The sequence below is a fragment of the Manihot esculenta genome, chromosome 15 (assembly GCF_001659605.2).
Source record: "Manihot esculenta cultivar AM560-2 chromosome 15, M.esculenta_v8, whole genome shotgun sequence".
Lineage (NCBI taxonomy): Eukaryota > Viridiplantae > Streptophyta > Magnoliopsida > Malpighiales > Euphorbiaceae > Manihot > Manihot esculenta.
The window spans coordinates 11,008,209-11,032,185 of NC_035175.2; the positions used below are offsets into that span (position 1 = coordinate 11,008,209).

General features: G+C 31.4%; 3 protein-coding genes across 4 annotated transcripts; 1 reads left to right on the plus strand and 2 right to left on the minus strand.

The window, feature by feature from the left end:
* Window positions 1-3,280: 3,280 nt before the first annotated feature.
* Window positions 3,281-7,262, minus strand: LOC110601291 (alpha,alpha-trehalose-phosphate synthase [UDP-forming] 6). Its single transcript, XM_021738374.2, has 3 exons — window positions 4,444-7,262; window positions 4,084-4,357; window positions 3,281-3,798 (listed from the first exon to the last, which is right to left on the minus strand). The coding sequence occupies exons 1-3, from the start codon at window positions 6,444-6,446 to the stop codon at window positions 3,505-3,507; spliced, it is 2,571 nt and encodes an 856-aa protein (XP_021594066.1). The 5' UTR covers window positions 6,447-7,262; the 3' UTR covers window positions 3,281-3,504.
* A 9,709-nt stretch (window positions 7,263-16,971) lies between these two features.
* Window positions 16,972-18,051, plus strand: LOC110602004 (protein KNATM). Its single transcript, XM_021739434.1, has 3 exons — window positions 16,972-17,115; window positions 17,548-17,658; window positions 17,911-18,051. The coding sequence occupies exons 1-3, from the start codon at window positions 16,972-16,974 to the stop codon at window positions 18,049-18,051; spliced, it is 396 nt and encodes a 131-aa protein (XP_021595126.1).
* Window positions 18,052-18,626: 575 nt separating this feature from the next.
* Window positions 18,627-21,380, minus strand: LOC110601387 (putative caffeoyl-CoA O-methyltransferase At1g67980). Of its 2 annotated transcripts, none has more exons than XM_021738500.2 (5): window positions 21,213-21,380; window positions 20,911-20,996; window positions 20,676-20,820; window positions 19,246-19,377; window positions 18,627-19,128 (listed from the first exon to the last, which is right to left on the minus strand). In XM_021738500.2, the coding sequence occupies exons 1-5, from the start codon at window positions 21,261-21,263 to the stop codon at window positions 18,838-18,840; spliced, it is 705 nt and encodes a 234-aa protein (XP_021594192.1). In that variant the 5' UTR covers window positions 21,264-21,380; the 3' UTR covers window positions 18,627-18,837. The 2 variants fall into 2 exon arrangements, with proteins under 2 accessions (XP_021594192.1, XP_021594191.1); XM_021738499.2 differs by having other exon boundaries at window positions 18,627-19,131; window positions 21,213-21,372.
* Window positions 21,381-23,977: the final 2,597 nt, after the last annotated feature.

The following is a 23,977-nucleotide window of genomic DNA, read 5'->3' on the forward strand; positions in this document are numbered from 1 at the left end:
CTTTATCGTTTTTTTTCATTAACGAAATAGTTTATTTTCCTCTTGTTTTTTTTTTAAAGAGGATGATGACAATGAAGGAAAAGAAGAAAAAGAAGAAAAAAGAAAAAAATAAAAAGAAAATGATGATGAAAAAGAAAAAGAAAAAGAATCATCTCATCTTTTTTAAACAAGAAAAATAAAAAAAAGAATTGAGAAAGAAAAAAAATAAAAAAAGCAGAGGAAGAAGAGGATGATGAGAAAAATAAAAGGGTAATTTAATATTTTGATATAATTTTAACGGCATAAATAAATAAAATGATTATTTTGTTGATGAATATAAAATATAAAGATATTTTAATAAATTTTTCAAAATATAAGAATTGATTTATTAATAATAATAATATTTAGAAATTAAATTATAAGTGAAAAAAAAATTAGTGGGCATTGCTTTCGGAGGAAGTGACTTGAATAAAAGGGAAATTGGGAAGGGGTGGCTTGTCCATTTTCGCACTAAAGATCAAATAATGCCCACGTCCACCGGTTTGAGTTTTTTTTTTTGTTTTTTTTCCCTCTGTATTTTCCGCGTCAACCTATGGCTTGGGTTAGCTTGTCTCCATCTTTGGTTTTGATTTATTACTACAATTTTATATAAAAAGCATTAATTTACAGTCCTCACTTTAAATCTATTTTTATAATTAGCGAATATTTTTTGAAGACATGTTTACACATAAAAAGAGTTGGATCCTCTCAGATTGAATAAGACAGTGTGAATCTCAGAAAGAAAAAGAAAAAGATGGAGCAGTCATTGATTTAAGGCCTGAGGAAGGATCAGTCCAGGAAAGAGGAGGTGTCATGGCGTCGTTTGATTTCATATCTGCCACAAGTACATAGAAATAATATTGATTGATTAGGCCCAAAACGCAATTTAATTCCAAGTATTGACAACAGAAAAAACAAGGTCATCGTCTCAATAAATCTGAGGACCATTGGAAAACCATGCACACTGTTGTACTTGGTTACGGGAAGACCCCGATTACTGATACGACCTAGCAAGCTACCAAGTCTCTGGTCCCCGGACCCTGGAACTTTGTGAACCACGCCCTCTTCCATCTTTGGTGCTTTCTGAAACTGGTTAATACTATCAAAACATCCTACGTCACACAACGCTAGTATTATGTATCTTTTAGATTTATTAAAGAGTTTTATTAAAATTGTTATAGTTTTTTATTTATATTGAGCGGTTGTATTTATAGTAACTGACATTATACTGCTATCATTTAAAATAAATTATAAATTATTATTATATAATAAATATTTAATAAATGAATAATGTGATTTCAATTAAAAAAAAATTTTAACACTTTAACACAAAATTTATTATCAAAATTCGCTTTATCTTAAATAAAATATGTTTCGACATAAATTATCGTTAATACACATAATTTAATAGACTTTTATTATCTATGTAATCATCAGATTTATGATTAATTAATTCGACGGTAATTTTTTATTAAATTAATCGGCCATATTATTATTGAATTATTAAAAATTATTATATTTAATTTCATTTTTTATTATATAAAAAAATAATTATAAAACTAAATATATACCATTTTTATAGAATTATACTTGAATTCTAAATAATTTTTTAAATTCATTTTATTTTTCGGATAATTAAAACTAGATTTCATGCCAGAAAACTTGTATTAACCAACATTTTAGATTTTTCATAACAGTTTTCTGGCAACAAAACTAAAGCAAACAAGTAAAAAAAAGGCCAAAATAAAACTAGCAACCTTACAAGCTGCTTCTTCTTATCAACTCAGGCATAACACTTTATACTCCTTTGACAACTCCTCCATTAGACGACATTTTTTAAGTTTCCATTTCTGCTTGGATGGATGATTTTAAGAGAATTTAATTTTTTTATTTGAAATGGAAATATTTTTTAATTTATAAAATTTTTATTTTTAAATAAAATAAAATTATATATATATATATATTTTCTTATCGAATAAATCATGGTAAAGGGTAAGTGTTGGGAAAGCTGAATCAGACAATAGAGTCAGGGTGAGGTAGAGCTTTCCCTTGGCTGATGCATTCATTGCGAGAGGTAGACTTGGAGGATGAATGGGTATTTTGAAAGCAAACGATGAGGAAAGGGAAGGAATCGTGACTTACGGGTCTTCGCTGTTGATTCTAAAACCTGGCAGTGGTGAGCGAGAGAGTTCACATTTGAAGAGCTTGCTGAGGTAACTGAAATAATTGGCAACTCAACGAGATAAAATCATAATCTGATAATTAAATTAACTCTTCATGTCTGCTTCATTCTTAGTTAATTACGATGACTTTTACGTGTGTCGTGAAACACGAATATACCATTAAGACATTAGCCTTTTTTTATGGTGGAAGCATTTATCCACTCCGACTCTGCCCAACGGCCCAAAAAGTCCGATGGTGGAGGGTTTTAGATTCCCACCAAGTTAAACATGGGGTGCCTTCCGATTCACATGAATTCGAATTTCTTATTCAATTTCAAATATGGGTTCGAGTTCATATTTCTCACCAATCCAAACACCTCCTATGAAACAAAGGAATTCCAAATTCAAATAATGCTGAAAGATAATATAGGGCTATTACCTTTTTTTTTTTTTTAACATTTACCACTTCATTATAATTGTAAAAATTTATAATTATTATAATTGTATGTATTTTTCATTTCATTTCAACTGGTCTCAAATCTAATTATATATCATGAGTCTGTTATAATAAAGTTTGATATATCTAGTAACGGAAAATATTCAATCTAATGTCATCCTTACTCCTACCTCGCATCATACGTGGAATTCTTTGATCAGGTCAAAAAGCCATGTTGGGGGTATAGACATTGAAGTAGATGGTGAAGTGGCAGGTGACATCATCTTTCTGTCACAATGCGTTGGCACCTAAGCGTCGAATGAGGAGGACGAGATTTGGTTTGGCGTTGGATGAAAGGTTTGAGTTTGTATGGTGGAAAGAAAATTAAAGAAAAATAAGATTTGAGTTTAATACAGATGGATTAATTGACTTTTTAAAATTTTAAAAAATTAATTAAATTTTTTTTTAAAATTATAAAAATTAAACAGTAAAATATTTAATAAGAGAAATTAATTAATAAAGTTTTTAAAATATTAATAATATTTTAATATATTTTTTAAAATAAAAAAATTAACTAATAAATTGTATCATCCAATATAGGTTAAGCTGTAATTTTCCCAATTTTATATTTACAAGGATGAACTTCTGACAGTGGACAAGAATGTAAAAATAAAATGGAGTTCAACAAGCTCAGATTCACTGCCCAAACATATATTTACAACTTCACTACAAAGAAATCAACCACAAAAGTAAGTGTTTCCGCTTCCACACTTTCTCTTTAAGTTGGCTATAATAATTTATACAAGAAACAAAACCAGGAAAAGAGAGAAACCGTGTAACTTGCATGCTTACACTTAACAGACAAAACAAGGAAAGTGCATCTTTCACTCAGCTTACGTTGTTCACTGTTTGTTCTGAAACTGAAGCCAAACCTTGCATCAATCTAACAATTTCTGCTGTATCATCAAGATAATATTTTGCCTTGCTGGGTTTTCGACCAACTGTACATGCGAACACTTCTGCCCTTGGAGCAATTGAAGGACCTGCCATGGAACTGGTGATTACCTCAAACATATCTTCGTCCGACCGGTCATCTCCGATGCACAAAACAAAATCCGGCGACATTCCCTTTTCTTGCATTGTGGAGAGTAGGCGTTTAGCCACAAGCCCTTTGCTTACACCCTAAATCAATAGACAAAACCCATTTGCAAAATCATAATTCAGATCTCAAAACTTGGTTCAATCAGGACAAATCAAGGTGGGTCAGATTTTTATGTGAAAGTCTCTCATGAGTTTGTTTCTATTATCATTATAACCATTACTAAAAGCTGTCAGATGATTGTACTTTGACATAACCCAGCTCATCCTAGTACAACTCCTACCAATACATCTATAGGTTCAATTCAAATTATCTCAATTCAACTGAAACCAACATTACAACATAAGAAAGGAAAGTTTGATGCAAACCTGAGGTTTAACCTCCACTGTATTTTGTCCACTTTTGACTGTTACAGGTTCATTGGCCAAAACACTTTCAAGATGGTCAAGAAGTTCTTTAGCTTGGCACGAACCAAAATCAGGATCTGCATCCTCATAACACCATACTACAGCAGTTTCCTTATCCTCAATGGTGGACCCATCAGTTGTTTCGGTATAAAGATGCATCACAGGTTCTGCAATCTGCTTCCAAGCAGTGTCTGTTACAGGCACACATGTTTCCCATTCTGCATCTCTTGTCAACCTGGAGTCATATGATTATCAAACATAAATCAAATCACATTACGAACCCAATAAATACTAATGAGTTTCAAATTCGGGCCAATTTACCTTCGGAAGTACCCATGCTCTGCAGCTAATCCTAGCTTCTCACATTGAGAAAACCATTCAGTGAGTGTCTTGCGGCTTCTCGCACTAACAAGGAAAACCATGTTGTTCTTATCTCTGCACAAGCTATTTAGGATGTCAATTGACTTAGGAGATGGGCTCTTATCAATTGAAGCCTGAGGCATTAGTGTACCATCATAATCTAGAAGAATTGCCCTAGTTGTGGTCCTCTTGTAAGCCGATACAATGTGCTCCATCGAAAGCTTTCTAAAGTTTGGATCTAGTGCCACAACTCTGAAGCTTAATCCGAATCCAATACCCCAGCATCTCCTCCTTGCATGATCACGACATGTCCTCTCCAAGTCCTGAAGGAAACTGCGTGCCCAATAACCAACATCATGAGTACTAACATATTTATAATGCTTGTCATGTCGAAGTTGTTTTTCTGGCTCAGCCATCTCCAGGGCATAGTCCATTGCATCAGCCACTGCATCAATATTCCAGGGATTCACTCGAATTGCTCCACTCAAAGATGGTGAACAACCGATAAACTCAGAAATAACTAACATGCTCTTCTTTGGAGTACAGGCTTCTAGCCTCAACACCTTATCCAATTGCTCATTTCCTTGGCGACTGATAATGTATTCATAAGGTATGAGATTCATTCCATCCCTTACAGCAGTGACCAAACAGCACTCAGCAACAACATAATATGCCACTTTTTCATAAAACTTCAGTGGTGCATCGATTAAGACTACAGGATCATATCCAGGCTTCCCGAACATTTCATTGATCCGCTTCACAGTGGAGTAAGTCTCTGCCTGGACTTCTTTCACATCTTTCCCTCTGCCCCTTGCAGGATTTGCTATCTGCACCAACACCACCTTGCCTCGCCACTCCGGATGCTGCACAAGCAACTGTTCCATTGCCAACAACTTCAAACTTATACCTTTGAATATGTCCATGTCATCAACCCCTAGCAACATTATCCGGCCCCGATCACCGAATTGCTTAATGAGCTTCATTACCTTTGTTTCAGTCTCTGGAAGTCTCAACACCGACTGAAGCTGACCCATATGAATACCAACAGGCAGAATTTTGATGCTCACAGTCCTACCACAATAATCAAGGCCTATGTACCCTCTCCTGGATTCATAGGTAAGACCAAGCATTCTACTACAGCAAGACAAAAAATGCCTAGCATAGTCAAAAGTATGAAACCCAATCAAATCTGAATTTAAAAGGGCTCGCAGAAGCTCTTCTCTAATAGGCAATGTCTTATAAATCTCTGATGAAGGAAAGGGACTATGGAGGAAAAACCCTAATTTCACCCTATTAAACCTCTTCCTAAGAAAAGTTGGCAGCACCATAAGATGATAATCATGCACCCATACAAAATCATCTTCTGGGTTAATCACCTCCATGATTCTATCAGCAAAAATCTTATTTGCTGAAACATATGCTTGCCAAAGTGACCGATTAAACCTACCACCAAGCTCAGGAGACAAAGGCAACATATAATGAAACAAAGGCCACAACTGTTGCTTACAGAAACCATGATAGTACCTGCTGAAAAGATCTGGGGGAAGAAATGTAGGCACGCATTTGAAGGTCTCCAAAAGAATCTGCGAGACCTCATCTTGTTCACTAGGGTGAATGTCTTCTCTCAAACAACCAACATAAATAACTTCAATATCATCATCTCCTAATCCATCTTTCAACTGGAGGAGCAGAGAATTCTCATCCCAGGTGAAAATCCAAGACTTGCTACCATCTGATTTTCGCTGTGCCCTTATTGGTAGCTGATTGGCTACAATAATTATTCTGTCTTTCTGGATTGAAGAAGATGATGGGTCAGAGCACACACTCGCCGACGGGTCATCATCTAGGTCCGAAATTATGCCAGCCACCGTCATAATCCGAGGGATTCGCCGAGTCATACGGCCAAACGATGGAGACTCCCCAGAGGCAAGCTCCAAAAGATTAGAATATGACCTCGACACCATCTGTTTTTGTCCCTTTTTGCAACAAAATCTACCTAATTTAAGCTGTTTCTTTGACGACAGTAGGCAAGAAATCTCTCATTTAAACAAAATCTTCCATGCTGGAAGACAACCCTTTACAAAATTTAAGCTCGTAAGCTTCAAAGATCTCGTAAACCCATAAATTAAGAACTACAGACACCCTTCTCAAGCTTCACTCAGACAAGGTCACTAAGTTGCTGAGTTGATCTCAAACAAGGACAAGCTATCCACTTCAATGTGAAAACAAAGAACAACTTGGTTGTTCTAGTTCATAGGAAGGAAGTGAGAAGGGAAGAGAAAGAAAGTAAATCAAATAAAAGATGAGATAGAACTAGGAAGTTTCTCAGACGATCAAAGATTAAAGAGGAGAGAGAAATAAAGGAATGGAATAGATTCAAGATTATTGAGGTAAAGAAAATATATTGTCGCAACAACCAGACATCCCACTAGATTGCTACACTATTTGATAAGAAAAGAAAAAGTGGACCAACCAAAAATCAATTTAAACAGAGACCACCCAAAATAAAAATGATAATGAAACAAGAACAGTTCAAGAAATTACCAGTTTCTTGAAAATTGATAATTCCATTTTGTTTTGTGGGTAGCAAGCAAATTTGATTTATCCAGACCAAAAGCAAATCTCAGCAGCTAAAGCTACTGTTTTTTCCACTTTCAGGGGAGGGAAAATTTTTGGGTTTTTTTAATTTTAGCTCTCTCAGTGAATCTACATCTCAAGTTCACCCTTTTACAAACACACACTGCCAAACTCAGAAGCAAGAACGTATGATAATGATGTGAAAAAAATTGGACCATTGCTTGCAAATATTTATGAGGTTCAATAACTGCCCTTTTTCATTTTGTTAGAAATTCTGAGAAGTAATATCGACCGTTGGATATGATTACGAATACATTGATCGAACAGAGATAGCGGAGAGGTAAACAAGCACAACAGAAACACCGAAAGAGAGTTTCTGGTTCTTATCCTTTGTCCTTTGGTGTGTCCGCCACAAGGCATCATGCGGGATGTGGGACCCATAAAGAGAGCTCTTTTGTCTGAGATTAGCTGTCTCGTGGTAAAGACCACGTGGCTTAATACTATTTGCTATGCAGGTTCTCTTAGGCTTACCTGTCAGAGACTTGGACCTCCATTGACAGTGCTACGCAGGGATAGCATCGAGATCCGAGTCTCGGTTGACCCGTTTTATCGGATGTTTCCTGTCTTCAACCCTCGACCGCTACTTGCCTCTGCCCGATTTTATCGACAAATCCCAACTCCGAAATCCTCTTTTGAATTTTTTTTTTTTTCCTTCTTATCAAAATATTTTAATCTGAGGTTGAATTTAAAATTTGGTGGCTTTCGAAATTAAAATATTAATCAATTTAATATAACTCAGTTCAAAATTAAATTGAATAAGATCAAATTTAAAATAATTTTATAAAAAATATTAACTCATTTATAGTCTTACTAAATTTTATATTGAATATATTTAAATTTAAACTAAAATAATTAATTAAATAAATATATTCTTAAATAAGCTAAATTTATTAAATCAATAAATTTATAATAAATTAAATATCAATAAACTTAATATACTTCTTATTAAACGAATAAAATTAAATCCAATTTTATTTGTGAATTCATTTAATAAATAAGATAAATAATATTGAATTTATTAAAATTTTAAAATTTATTTATTTATAAGTTTACTTATAAATTTATTTATTTAAAATTATTTAATTTATAAACTTATTATTTTTTAAATTAAAAATCATTAGAATTATATGAAAAGTTAAACTAATTAATGTATAATGTATATGAGAAGGCCAACGTTTTTTTTAGTATAATATGTTTAATTTATAATGTGTAAATTTGACTTATTTGATAAAATTTCTTAGGCCAAAAAAAAACAAATATATCATTTTTATCATGTTTTTTTATTTAAAAATCACTTGCCACATTCATGCTTATTTGATAAATATTTGATATAAAATTTTATAAAGGTCGAATTACTAAATTAGAAACTTTATAAAAGTACACATTTTCTTCTAAAATTTATAAAAATATAATAAAAAGTCAAATATTTATTTATATAAAAATAAATAAATATTAAATATTAATCATTAAAAAATAAGGTTGACTAATTAACTTTGTTATTTATACATAAATATTAGAGTCAAATGATTAAAAAACAAATATATCTTTTTTTTTTTTACCAATAATTAATTCCAATGTGTTTAAAAATTAGCATATCAACCGACGCAAAAAATGGTATCGGCCGGGCGAACCGTTGGACGATTGGAATTGGGGCCGATCCAGCTCTAAACAAGAAACAACGCCAGCTGTATGTCACATTCACTTATCCGCCACGTCACTATGCGGGACCATGAAAACACTGGTAAAATTTTAAAGACGACCGTAATTTTCACTCATTACTCAATTTTTAAATTTCTCGTTTATAAAAATAAAAACTAATTATTTTAACCTCTTTTAAGTTTTTAACAAATTAATTAATGATTATTTAAATATAAAATTTCTTTTAATAAATTTTAATCCATAAATTCATAATTTTATTTATATTATTGTTATTAATTTAAAACTATTGAATTAATCAATAGAAATTAATATTAAACAAAAATTTAATATACAGTTACATTTTTTTATCTATAAAAATTTAAATGTCTCAGAAAAAATAATATTTTATAAAGCAAAGAGAAATAATGATAAAAATACTAAATAATAATAATAACAACACCTGGTGGATAAGCGCAAACAAATAAATGCTCCTGTAAAACGACGCGTGTAATTGTTTTCTTTTTTGTGTTTAAGCATGCTAAAAACGACGAAACAAAACTCGAAAACGACACTACGAAGGCGGCGACAGTGAACACTTGGATAAAAAGAATAAGATTTAAAATCTGGAGTTGTCAGTCGTGGGTCGTGGCGGCAGTCCATGGGTAGCAGTAGTGAAGTCCACATAGATGCATCGTGTCCATTTGATTAAAGTATAGATTACAAATCGGAGGGATAGGGAAGCAGAGTAACACTCAGGGTCGCATTTAAAAGGACAGAAAGAGATTGGTATATGGTATATTTGGTACATATGCAGTACAAATCCTCAATTTCAAATCTAAGTATCTAAACAAAACATTAATTAATTCTGAATTATTTTAGCATAATCAAATATAATTAATTAATCAATAAGCTTAAAAATTGAATGAGGACACATTTTGATTTTTTGTTTATTAATATTGCTTATAATTTTTATTTTAAACTTTATTAAAATACACACCGTTTTAATTGGGTGATAAATATATCTAAATAAATTTAAAAAATTTTAAATTTTATTCTTAAATCTACTAATTAATCTTTTTAGCCCTTTAATGTTTTATAATTTAGTTCATATTAATTGAATAAATTTATTAATTAATTTATTAATTTTATAGAAAATATATTAATCAATTTCTTTATATTAATAATTTTTAAGATCATTACAGTGCACAATAATTAAAATACATGAAATAATTAATTAATAAATTTTTTAAATAAAATAGATAAATTACTGATTCTATAAAGATAAAAATATGAAGAAGTAATTTTCTTAAATTTTTGAATTTTTTTAAAAAATTAGAATAAAATACTAATTAAATAATATGAACATGTTAACTTTAAGTTTATGAGTTAATTTATTTCAATTAAATAAGGCCTTAATCTCCATGGTGGGAGATGAATTCTCAAAGCATAGGAGAGAAGTTGAGAGCACTACCTTACCGTGCTCCTTGGCCTTCTAAGACGGCTTCTGATTTTAAGTTTATGAGCCCCGCTGTAGATCCGCTGTTAACTGTGCATTAGCCTATTTTTGACTGGCGTAGTGGGCGGTGAAACTGGTGGAGGCTCAAATGAGTTCCTTTGTTTATTTATCTCTCGTTTAAAATAAAAAATTTAATGAGAACTTAATTTAATTTTTTTTTTTACTTTTTTGTTATAAAGAACAAAAGATTAATTTTTTAATATTTTAAAAATAAAATTATACATGATTTTCTAATTTTTTTTAAATTATTTTTTTATAAAATAAATTCATGCGAAATGGAGATTGGGGTTTTATTTGGTTAAGACTTTTAGCCTCCTTTATTGTGAGTTGTTGCAGTGAGCTTTCAAAAGCTTATCAGTTTAAACTTAATTGTATATTATGTATGGATCAAAACCTTGTAATTCCATTTCTATTAATGATAATCAAAACAAAATAATTTTATTTTTCATTTTTCTATCACTTTCTCTCCCTTGCTTGATTGTGAGCGGAATTACTTAATAATGATTGTCGGACTCTAGACGCCTGGATTTGAGGAAGCCCAACTAGAAGGATTGGACCTAAACTCTAGGAGAGCCAAAAACGTTGCTCTACGTCTTATGCAAGCTCAAGGTTTAGCTAGGCGAGCCGAGCTGGACGCAAGCTTGCTTGCAAGGCCTGACCTTGAATATTTGTTCCCCTCACGGTAAAATAGACTATATGATGTCCGGGATCGTGTTCAGGTGGCGCGAATGGAATTAAATAGCCACCTGATTAAAGAGACGAAAGGACGCCCTACGTTCGTATGTACTGCCAACGTGACTGTGGCAGGAGGGTACGGATACTGGACAGCGGTTACACACCATTAAAGGACAAAAGAAAAAGGAAGTAAGGGGACATGAAAGAAAAATGAAAACTAAGCTTATCAAAATACACCATGAGTTTAGACCCATTCTTGGATCTCAGATATCAATTGGCGCCATCTGTGGGAACAAAGAAGGTCTTATCGTCACTGGAGTTCTCATTCTCATTCACCCACTAAGATCCACATGGTCAACCATGGCGAAAACCATACATAAACCACCCTAAACAACCTGAGCTCGACTTAGGAAGGCCTGTAGTTCTCATTCTTTAGCCCAGCAACCCTAATAAATCAGCTACCCATGTTGTTTAACCCTTTACCAAGCTCAACCGGGACCATGCACCGAACCTTCCTATCTAACCAAGAACTTTAGAGCATGTCCCTCCAGTTGTAAAACGCTGTCCACTGGTTAAGTCAGATGTTACAGCAAAGAGGGCTCAGTACTCCATTAAGCAGACCACCCCTAGCTGAAGGGCTTAACCTCTATGAGCCCCAACCCACATTGAACTACCAAATCCCCCAACAAAGCAGCAGGAGGACAAAAGAAGGGGATGAGGAGGCAAGTCAGAGAAATGAGCCGGCAGCCCGAGCAAGAGGTAGGATAGCGAGGGAGCTCATTGAAAATGATGGAGTCGAGAGCTACTCTTTTGAGCCCATAGAGAGGTCAGAAAGTGAAGAGCTAGAAAGAAGTTACTGCCTAGCAAAGAGGCCTAGAAGGAAAGACACAAATATAGATCAAAAGCTGGAAAAAATGAAGGAGTAATTGCTGATGGAGTTGGGGGCTCGAGACAACAATAGTCCCCTATTGCCAACCTCCTTGCAGTTTGTAAAGCGGATTCAATAGGAGACAATACCGAAGAAGTTCATGATGCCAACCTTGACAGTCTATGACGGGATGGGGAATCCTAGAGAGCATGTGCTGAACTACAAGACTTTCATTGAGTTGCAGACTCATTCCGATACCTAGATGTATAAGGTTTTCCCAACTACCCTCCGGCTTGGACTTGGTTCAACAGTCTAGAGTCAGGAAGCGTCAAGAACTTTATGGATCTATCCAACGTATTTATCAGCAGATTTATCGCTGGAGTCCCTGTGGAGAGAAAGATGTGCTATCTGGAGACCATCAGACAAAAGAGAAATGAGTCTCTGAGAGAGTATGTCGCTAAGTTCAACTCGAAAGCTTTACAGATACCCGAGTTAGATGAGAAAAGGGCATTAGAGGCCATGCAGAAAGGCATGACCTTCCTAAAATTCTTCGAGTCACTGTGTAGGAAGCCCCCTACTATCCTGTCAGAGCTAATGAAGAGAGCTGATAAATATATAAGGCAAGATGATGCCTTAATAACTAGTCGGTTCGCTCGGGACAACAAAGAAAGAGCTAGAGAGGACATGAGGCAAGACAGGCCGGAGAGGAGACATGACTAGGGGCCATAGGCATTGAACAAACATCGATGGGAAAGAAAGAAACATATACCTTACTAGCCCCAAGTTCCTACTAAAGTCATGCCTCTGAATGTGTCCAGAGCTAAGGTGCTCGTACCAGTCTAGGATAAGGACTTCGTGCAATGGCCCAAATAAATGAAAGCTGCGATAAGTAAAAGGGACTCGGATAAATACTGCCAGTACCATAGGGCGCGTGGCCATGATACGAACGACTACTATTAACTAATAAATGAGATAGAGAGGCTGATTAAGAGAGGTCATCTCATAAATTTTGTGAAGAAGTCGAAGGGGCAAAGGCAACAATAAGAAAGAGTCAGGGAAAGGTCCAGGAGGCAGATTGGAGCACCAGTAAATGACGGCTCCAGTGGAACAATTAATATGATTATAGAAGGGACTGGAGGTCATATGAGCCGGAAGGGGAAGAAGAGAGGAAGGACCGAAAATGAGAGCAACATAGAAGTAATGCAAGTTGCCAAGCATACTCCAATGACTATCTCCTTCTCCTCGAAAGATGCACAGGGGTATAAATGCCCCATGATGACACCTTAGTCATCAAGGCAGTTATCCACAACTTCAGGGTTTGCAAAGTGCTAGTTGATGACCGCAGTAAGGTGAATCTGTTACCCTACTGAGTCTTCCAGCAGATAAAAATACATGAATAGCAGCTCGTTAGAGACCAAGTTCCAGTCAAAGGGATATGGGGCACCCCGGTAGCAGTGAAGGGCAAGGTAAAAGTAGCCCTCACTTTGGGAGAGCCTCCTTTATCCCAAACCCACTACGATGTATTCCTGATAGTGAAACTACCCTTGAGCTACAATGCTATCTTGAGAAGGCTGATGCTCTATAATTTTGAAGCAGTGACCAGCAGAAAGAGGCCAGAGCTATATGCTTAGTCACAGGAAGTAAACCTTGAAGTTCTGGAGGTTAGGGACAAGAAGAAGGAGATCAAAACTGAACATGTTGACAAGTTAGAGACCATTCCATTGTCTAAAGAAGAAAGTGACAAAGTCTTCAACATAAACGCAAGCCTAGAGAGGAATAAAAAAGAAGTTGCTATGACCTCAAATATGGGGAAATGCCTCAAATTTTGCCTGAAAACTCTCGGATATGTCGGGGATCAAGTCCAAGGTAATGACCCATAAATTTAATGTCTTTCCTAATGCAAAACCTATAAAACAAAAAAAAAGAAAAGAGGATCTTCAACAAAGAAAAACAGCAAGCCATGATGGAAGAAGTGCAAAAAATTAATTTCTATTTCCTTCCTTCAAAATTTTGAACACATTCATTATGAATTTCTTATTTTTTATCGTTGGATTAACAGTCAAATAATCAATTTCCTATATCTTACGATGTAAGAAATTCAATAATTTAGCGATTAAAGTTTATTATTTAAGGAATTATAATTTTTATATTATTTTTTTAAAAAATATTCTCAATTTAATTTACATACTATTTTAAAAAGTATTAATTACAAAAAAAATCTGTATTTTTAATTTTATTGCAATTATATCCTATATTTTTTTTCGATTAATATCTGATTTTTTAAATTTGCTCCAATTATACATAACATTATTTGTGCCATTAAAAATTAAAAAAATTATTATATCACTTGCCAGGTCCATTAGAATGTCACGTTAATAAATTTCAGAATTGACAATAATTTAAAAATTTAAAATAAAAGTACAATAAAACTAAAATTGATAATAATTTAAAAATTTGGGATAAAATTGCAACAAAATTAAAAATATAAATTTCTTTTGATAATTATTTATTTTATTATTTTTTTAAGTGATGAAAGGATAAACTGAATTTATAATTTTATATGAATTATATATACATTGAGCCGTTAACTAAATTTGAATAGACAATCAAATATTTAATTTATATATTATTAATTTTTTTAAATTCATTTTAAATATTAATATAATATAAAAAAAGTTGATGGATTAGTATTATACTTGAGAATTAAACAATAATTTTATTATTTTTAATATTTTCAAATTGAATCATATTAAATATTAATTTAAATTATTTTTTAATACTTCTTAACTAATATATTTAATAAGATTATTTTCTTAATAATTTTAAAAATAATACTAAAATGTAAGCATATTAGATAAATTTAAGAAAAATTGATTGATAATAATTTTAGTCAATATAAAATCAAGATAAATAATTTTATTTATTATTATAAAATTATTGATAAAAATTTTTAAAATAATAAATAATAATATAAATAATAATTTTTAAAATATATTTAATAATAAAAAATAATAACTCGTTAATTTTATAAGTTTTCAATTATATAAATAATAGTAGGGGTATTTAGTGAGATATTAAAAAAATAGAGTTTAATTAAAAAAAATAAAATTATAAAATAAAATTATAATAAAAGTAGAATATTTTTTAGTGATTAATTTTGAATTTTATTGACCTATGTCATGATAATATAAAATTAATTGATAAATGATATAGCAATTTTGCTAGTTTTTTAATAGTATAAATAACTTAGATATAATTAAGATAATTTTAAAATATTAAATTTTAATTAAAAAAATATAAAGTATAATTATAATAAAATTAAAAACACATATTTTTTTATTATTTTTTAAAAAATAATATTTCCAAATAATTAATAGTCCCTTGAAATTGTATTTTGTAACACAATTTTTGAAACTTTCTTAAAAGCTATTTAATTATTGCGGAATTTTTATTTGTAATATAAAATTTGAAACTTTGTAAAAAATATTTAATTATTGTGAAATTTTATATTAAAATATACTAACTTTAATTCAAATTATTTTTCATATTCGATTTAAATTAATTTTTAATAATTTCAACTAATATATTTTTTTTCCACCATATCTGAAAAAGTAATGATAAACGTACCGTCATTTAAAGACACTGATCTTTCAACTATTTAAATGAATAATTTGAAGTTTGATTTATTTAATAACGAGTATGGATGAATAAATCATAAAGATGCAATCATGGCAAAAGCACATTGGTCAGTCTCCAAAATCAAGTTGAGCTGATGTTGATTAATTGAATAATTCCCAATGGGGGACGACTCACTATCCACTCATCACATGTGTCATTTTTTAATTGGGTTTTCATTTTCCCGGATTATGATTGATAATGCTTTAATATTGATGGTCACTCATTGCCTTAATTTAATTATTTTGAAAGATTTAAAGTGAATTATTTCGACTAAATACTATTTGGATTAAATAAATATTTAAATTTTAAATATTTTAATATATTTATTAAAATTGAGAGATTAACTGCTAAAAATTAATAAAATAATTTATTAATTTTAACACATTATAATAGATTAAAAATTGAAAAGAATCATGCTACTGACATTTTCTCTTAGAAATTTTGAATTTCAAAAGATAAACTGCCCAAAATTAAAATCTATTATTAATTAATGGTTAGCAAGAAGCTTTGACGTGTCGGGCAGAAAATGTTACGATTGTAAGCAGCGAGTGAGTTGGCCCAACATCGCCAAGTAAACGAATAAATCTGGGCCACATTTCAGCTTCTAGTCCTCGGCCACGCCAACCCAAATAAGTGTTTTTATTTTATTTATTTTTCATATAATAAACTTGTAATAATAAATTTCATATATATTTCATCATGATAATTTTTATATATATATCATAATATTATTGATTTTCATTTCAAATAAGATATTTTACTTGAAATTATATTTGTCTGTTTACTTTATTTTATACTTATAGTAACAAAATTAATTTTTTATTTATATCTATTTTAAAAATATTAAATTTTATTAAATAATAGAAAATATTTTAAATATTTATTTTAAAAAATAATAATTAATAAGAGATCGCATTAAAAATAAAATAAAATTAAATATACTAATAATAATTATTTTAAAAGTGAATAATAATATTAAAATACCAGAAAAAAACAAAGAATAGATAAAAATTGTGAGAAGGAAAATTAATTTAGTCCAAAGAGGTAGGTTGTACGGTTGGCTTTATTTGTCCATTACTCTTAGAGGACATAGTACATAAAACTGTAGTAAAAGCCTGTCGCTTGCACAGGTTGAACAGTACTCAGTTAGCATTTTTCAGTAACTTGAATTGAGAAAAACAAACTCCTTCCATTAATCGAGAAGAAGCGAAAATTGTGCTTGATTAGTTTCTTTCAGCGTAAAGGTAGGAAGCAGAAGGGCTCTGGATGCTTTTCTTGATTCAGATTCTTCTCTGATATCACTGACTCATGAAGGACCACGGTTTCGCCATCATGCACAGAGGGACCTGTTTATATGTATATAAATATGTAATGAAATTTATTATTTACTTCTATAAAAGACAAGTGAGCGTACTTGTCTTCACAAGTACTACTGCTTAGCTAAACACTTGTTTTTGCGAGTTTTAAACACACAGAGATGGAGGTTAATAGTGATGAGAATGATCGTACCATAAGGGTTGCGGGCCAGAAAGAGGAAGAAGAAGAAGAGATTCTTAAAAAGAGAATCTTACTGCATCCTTTGTTTTCACTTTTGGTTGAGACACATATCGACTGTATCAAGGTAATTACATATGTACATATATATTCGTTTTCTTCCTTTGTCTCTTTATGTTGCTATATATGCTTGGTCTAACTCTGCAAATCTAGGAGGAATCATACATGATGATGAGGGACCAAGCAGCAATCCATGGGACCCTTATAAGAAATGGAGAAATCTAAGTCTATAACTTGATCGTACTCAACTTTACCACCTTTAGAATGCTATTTATTACAAAAAAGTTTAAAAACTAACACTTAAAAAGTAAAGTAAATCTGTTCGACCATCGATGACATATATAAATAGATTAAGTACACGTATTTTTATACATAATTAAATATTAGAAAAATAATAATACTAGTATGAAAATACCTTGCTCGTAAAAAAATACTTATATTAGCTCCATTATTGATGAGTGCATAAAATACAATAGTCTAAATGTCTTATTGATATCAGGTAGCTTTAGGTGAAATTCAAGATAACGATAAGGCGAATGGCAAAGAAGAAGCAAAATTAAAGCTTGAAACTCTCAATTGTGCTGATATTTCAGAGTTTGATCTCTTCATGGTAAGCTAACTCGTTCTCTACCTTATAGATATACACTAAAATAATTTTTTATTTAATTATATTATAACATAATTTATCATGTCATTAGTAATAAATAAATATATTTAATAATAACGAATGAAACTTTGCATCAGTTAAAAAATTGATAGTTTGTTTAATAACTATAATTTCTTTATTAATATATCTACTTTGACTTATTATTTTTTTAAAAAAAGTTCAAAATCACTAAAAGAATTTCGTTGCCGCATGCAGGAAGCGTACTGCATTATGTTAAACAAACTCAAAGAGGCCATGAAGGAACCGTTGCAGGAGACAGAATCTTTCATCGAGGGAATGTACAAGCAACTAAATGAGATAAATGAGAATCACCCAGAACCCAACTCCTCTGCTTAGTACCAACCTCTTCGTTCAAATCCATGGCCAATAGATTTTATATATATAATTAAAGGGGAGGATTATGCTCTTGTGAAACCAAGGCACACTACCAGAACTTGTTTAAGTTTTTGGGCAATTAAATTTGCCAATTTTGAGCTCTAAATCCCACTAATAGGTATTGAAGAAGTTGACTAGATCGACTTATCTTCTCCTAGAATTAATATATGGAGGAGAAGGTTTGATGATACCCTCTTTCAAGGATATTAATATGATCTAAATTTTATTTTTATCATTTCATTTTATATACTCCTTATATTCGTATAATTTTTATATTCATATGATCTAAAAATACATCATACATCCTATAAAAAATATAAAAAAATTATATAATTACATCTATGAATAATCAATAATTTAATGGAATGACCGTATAATTAATAATTTATTTTATAAATTATATTTTTATAATTTAATATATAAATTTCGTCATTATTTTTTATTATTCAAGCAATAATAAGTTTTTTTTAATTCTTTAACATATTCTCAACTCACATTTCATTAAAAATAAGTGATATTAAATAAACATATACTAATACACTAATAAATAAATTATTATTTCAAAATACTAGGTGATTTGTAGTTTGAGAAAGAAAAGGAAAAAGAGAGAGAGAGAGTTTTTAGAGAGGGAGGGAAAATATTAGAAAATTCTAATACAATCGTGAAGTGGAATCCCTCCTTATTTCATTGAAACTCTTTTATTTGTGAATTCGTTCAAACACAAACTCAGCGCTGCAACAAGTCTGCTCAATAGAGACGCCTGCACAAAGTAACACCATCACCGATAGAAACTTGTGAGATATCGATGCGAGGATCACAGGCCAGATATTCATTGATTTCCAGTATGGCCTTTCTTGTCTCCCTTAGATGCTCCGGCACAGCTTCTTCTTCTTGAGCAACAAACCCAAACCACAAGGTATTATCATAAGCTATTGTTCCTCCAACTTTTACTAGTTTCAGCAGTAGTTCATGGTATTGCTTATAGTTGAATTTGTCAGCATCCACAAATGCCATGTCATATTCCACTCTATCTCTATCCTGCTGTATCAATGTTAAACAAAATTCCATTAATTAATTTTAATTGAAAAAGCACACATGGGTTTGCGGAATCATTTTGCTTTTTTTTTTTCTCTAACTTTTAATGAAAACACTTACATTGTTCACCATTTCAGTCAACACTGAGATGGCATTTGATTGGATGAAGTTGATTTTGTGCTCCACGCCTGCCTGTTGAATGAATGGTAATCCAACTTCATAAGCTTCTCGATCTATGTCTATTCCAGTTACCTGTTGAAAATTGGAGGTCATTGTGAGAAGGATCGAAAATTGATTTAAAATTAGTACATGGTTAAAGTTAATTTAATTTAATATTTATTAATTGTTTTCTGTTCAGATTTTTTAATTTCTATTTCCTTATCCGTTATTGAATTAAATCATGTTTATTATAGTGGCGGTATTTTCTCATTTATATTTTCTTAATTTATTTTTAATACATATTTAAAAAATAATAAATTATTATCACAATGTACTGAAATGAATACTAGATTAGACTAGATTAGACTGTCAAATATATTATAATCTCTAAATAAAATTATTAATTCTCAAAATTTAATTTGCTAATTTCAATTAGATATATTTTTTAATTATCTGATATATTATCTAATTTTAGTATCGTTCAAATTTAAATAATTAACTTTTTTACTCTATTTTCTGCTATCATCGATCTATTTTCCCCATTAAATCCCATCCGGTAGTTATAAATTGATGGATGGAGAGGCTCAAATGCTATATAAAGCCTCTCTTGTAAATTTTCCGTAGGAGTTGTTTTTTTTCTTCGGTGCTCATAAGCAGAAATTTTCTTAGCATGGACATATTCGACTAAACTGTAGCCAGCATAACCTTTCCATATACTCGGACCTAAAATTTAGCATGCTAAATGAAAATACTTGCACGTACAACCATCCACAGCAGAGTTAGATTTTGTTAAACTCCCATATTGATTTAGGATAAGAATAATGCCGCTTGTAAAGCATTGAACATTTCTCACTCTGGAGCTAGTTTTTGAGGGCGAATTAGATTTTGTAAAGTCTTATTATGTTTTTTCAAAAAAAGAAAAAAAAAAGCATCCAGTCTTGTATTAACTTTTGAGAATGAATTAAACATATGACTGATTTTTTAAAGTTAGCATCATAATCTCTCAATCTTATGTTACGGTTTTTATAAGTATTCACACTCTAAATGTTCAATTCTCGGCATCGTGTTAACTTTCACATTAATATTAGCTCAAAGATTTAGAGAATGAATTTTCTATTTTCTTAAGATAGTAGAACAATTAATACAATTCAAACTAAACATGGACACACTATTACCAAAAATGCTGCAAAGATAAGCAAGAGAACAGCCCAAACCAGACACAAGCCCAAAGAAAGCAAAGCCAAGTCATAACCAGGTCTCAAACAAAAAAAAGAAAAAAGTCATAACGAGGTAATAAAATCTTGAGATCTAGAGACACCAGGTAGAATCTTTAACTCACGCTATACATATCTAGACAATCAATCCTGCAACAATTAATGAAAATAGCAAACCTGGCCATCATGAGGCAGTGCAAGAGCAGTGGAAAGGAGAGAATAGCCTGTAAAAACACCAATCTCCAAGGTTCTCTTGGCATTCATAATCTTTACAAGCATTGATAGAAATTGACCTTCATCAACTGGCACAGACATCTCACTCCTGTAATTCAAAATTCCATGCATTTTTATGACTATGTAATTCGGGAAAAATAAACTGTACTCTTGTATACTATGGATCCTCAGTACTTACTTATTGCCATACTTGTTTACTGTAGCTTCTCGTAAATTCTTGAGTTCCTTGTGCTCTCTAGGATATGAAGTAGTTTCATAGATGTACTGCCATAAAATGTTAAAAATGGGGCTAAATTAAATATCATTAATTTTTCTTTTTACCTTAATCTGGCAGAAGAGATAAGATTAGATGTTATACTTTAAAAAAAATTCCCATAAAATTCAATATGCAACCTTTTTATATACGAGAATAGAAAGATCAGATGGTAACTAGAGCAGGAATAGAGATTTTCAGGGGATGAGGATGGAGAAGAAGCTTACCTTCTTAAGAGCTTCGCTTTGGAGAACCCCTTTGGAAGGTAACCTAAACATGCCTAACTTCTTTTTTCACAGAACTGCGACAACTCAGAGTGGAAGCTCGTCGACTCCTCCAATTCATGAGCTTTATTCTTTGCACTTTTATATAATTTCATAAATAAATTCTGGATTTCACTTTTCACGTTTCATGAACTTTCACTTTGATATTTTTTTTAATAAAAAACACATATAATTTTTCTTATTACATGTCAGAATTATTATTTAAAAAAAAGAGCAATTCTCTTTCTTGGAAATTCCGTCTCGATAGAAACGAGAATCTTTATCCTTTATAATTTTTATTTATTATTATTGTAAGATAAACTAATCCTCGTCTTATTTCCAATTTGATAACCGTTACTAATGGCTTATACGTTCATCCAGAATTCTCGAATTTGAGACTTTTTCTCTTCAAGGCCAAGTGTCGTACATGCACATTAACTTTAATAAAGAAGGCATCACCCATGTGCATGATATATTGGAGCATTTGTCCTATCAATCAACTTTCATGTTTTGTGCAAAAAAAATCCAAAATCGAATAATCTAAATTCAGCTAAATTTAATTTAATTTGCTTCAAATTTAAGTTCCCTTCATTTAAAATCGGATCAACCTCAAACTCAAATTCTAATCGAGTTTAAATTCGGTTTGCATTTAGTTTATTAATGAGAAAATGATTGAGGATGGAGTGGTTCGATTTTCAGTGAAATCTTACTAGACCATTTCCACTAAATCGAGAACAAGATAGAGAGAGGGCTACCCTTTTGTTTGCTCTTCGAGGCAAAAGCACTTATAGAAATGGCACAAATAACTTGGACAAAGATTCTGTCTGTGACCAAGAAAGTGCATGTGTTATTGCGAAATCTTAACATGGAACTTTTCACGATATCACATGATTACAGTAAAAATTCTTGGTGCAGAGGGCTAACATCGAAGTTCTTACATGTATAATTTTTCTAATTTTGTTCGGTTAATAATAATATCACTTAATTAAAAAATATATACTTTTATGGCTTTCCCTAGAGAAGCTAAAACAAGCCTGTGATCCAGCGTCCTGAAGAGTCCCGTAGCAAGCCCCCTCCAAAGGCAAGGTGGTTCTCCTTTATAATGGCAGCATCCACGTTCGACTTCACAACACCCTCCAGAGGCCTCGTCCAAATTGTGTTGTCTGGAGGTCTTATAGAAACCACCTCAGACCAAGAATATTCGACAAATTCCTTGAACTCCTTAACATCATTTAGGGTGGCTTGCATCAACGTTTCGATGTTCAACATTTCTTTACCAAAAACACTAGGATTTCGATGGTACAACAACTTCTAACATATCATCTCAAAGATAGCAGTCCAGTTAGCCTTATGTTTGACATTTGTTGAGTTCTGCAAGTTCCAACGAATCCAGTCCTACGGAGAAACATGATTAGAGAAGAAAGCATTCCATTTTACCTTCAAAAGGACCCTTTTCTAGACATAGGAGGCCACCATGCAGTCCCTTAGAACGTGTAACGTGGACTCTGAACTCTGCGAGCAAACAGAGCAAGCTGCCTAGATACTCAGATGGCGAATTAGCCTCTCTCCATTAGTGAGAATCCTGTCATGGTAAGCTAGCCACAAGAACGTTCGGACACATTGTGGACCAGCCGACTTCCATTTTCGCTTCCAACAACCATCGTGATTAGCTAAAGACACACATAAAAGGACAAATAGAACCGACTTAATAGTAAACTTTTCAGAGTTTGAATTAAATCAAATAGGAGTGTCCGGTTCTCCGATATCTAAAAAAGAGCATAATTTACAAATAAATTGAGACCAATCATAAAAAGAGTTTTTTTTAATTTTCTCCATTACCACTAACCATTTCCATCAATAAACTGATCCACAAAATTCGACCTCATGCAGTCAGGGATGGGTATTGGATTTTAAAAGCTTTTGCTCGCCTTGGCTCATTTATACCCTAGGAAAAAATCATAATTTGTTTGTGATCCAAATTCAAATTGACACTATATATAAACTTCAATTTGTAAAATATTTAATTTGAACTAGTAATTAAACTCAATTTTTAGGTAGAAAATAAAAATAAAATTAAATAAAAATATTTCAAAATTTAAATATTTAAACTTTTAGTTTCACATAAAAATCTATACTATAATAAAAATTATATACTAACATTGAAAGGAGAAGAGTCCTGAATAGAATTGCTCATCACTTATAGTAAAAACAGATTTGTATTAATTTATTGTAAATTTTATTTGTAGTTTTTCTAAATTCTTGTAATGCTAATTATTATTTTTTAAATATTATTTCAAATAATTTTATTTTATATATTTTAGTTGATAATTTATATAAAATATATTTTATTTTAACAGTTTATATTGTTATATATTTTTTTAATTTTGTAAAATATTCAAGTTCTGTTTATCTGAAACATTTTATACAAAATTTGTAGATATCATTACAATTTAGAATTTTTAATTAAGTATTTACCTAGAGGGAATCAAATTCATTCCTCTTTTATTTTATTTGTATAAAGTTGTAAAATTCTTTATCCTTATATTAATTCCCCTAAATTAATATTTAATGGAGGAAAATCATGATGGCAATTACTATATAATATGTCAAATTCTTTGAGAATTTAAATTATAGTAATTAATAATTCTATATAAAATTAATAAAAGTAACAAATTTGACCTCACCTCTCTAATAAGTTAACTAAATTATCACATGTGATTATTCTTTTT

Excerpts from the sequence above, each read along its gene's own strand:
- LOC110601291 (XM_021738374.2), bottom strand. The coding sequence starts at position 6,446 with ATGGTGTCGAGGTCATATTCTAATCTTTTGGAGCTTGCCTCTGGGGAG. Across the intron at positions 4,358-4,443 it reads GAGCATGGGTACTTCCGAAG|GTTGACAAGAGATGCAGAAT; the intron begins GTAAATTGGCCC and ends ATATGACTCCAG. Across the intron at positions 3,799-4,083 it reads CAGTGGAGGTTAAACCTCAG|GGTGTAAGCAAAGGGCTTGT; the intron begins GTTTGCATCAAA and ends CTATTGATTTAG.
- LOC110602004 (XM_021739434.1), top strand. The coding sequence starts at position 16,972 with ATGGAGGTTAATAGTGATGAGAATGATCGTACCATAAGGGTTGCGGGC. Across the intron at positions 17,116-17,547 it reads CACATATCGACTGTATCAAG|GTAGCTTTAGGTGAAATTCA; the intron begins GTAATTACATAT and ends TATTGATATCAG. Across the intron at positions 17,659-17,910 it reads CAGAGTTTGATCTCTTCATG|GAAGCGTACTGCATTATGTT; the intron begins GTAAGCTAACTC and ends TGCCGCATGCAG.
- LOC110601387 (XM_021738499.2), bottom strand. The coding sequence starts at position 21,263 with ATGTTTAGGTTACCTTCCAAAGGGGTTCTCCAAAGCGAAGCTCTTAAG. Across the intron at positions 20,997-21,212 it reads AAAGCGAAGCTCTTAAGAAG|TACATCTATGAAACTACTTC; the intron begins GTAAGCTTCTTC and ends ATTTTATGGCAG. Across the intron at positions 19,132-19,245 it reads TGACTGAAATGGTGAACAAT|CAGGATAGAGATAGAGTGGA; the intron begins GTAAGTGTTTTC and ends ACATTGATACAG.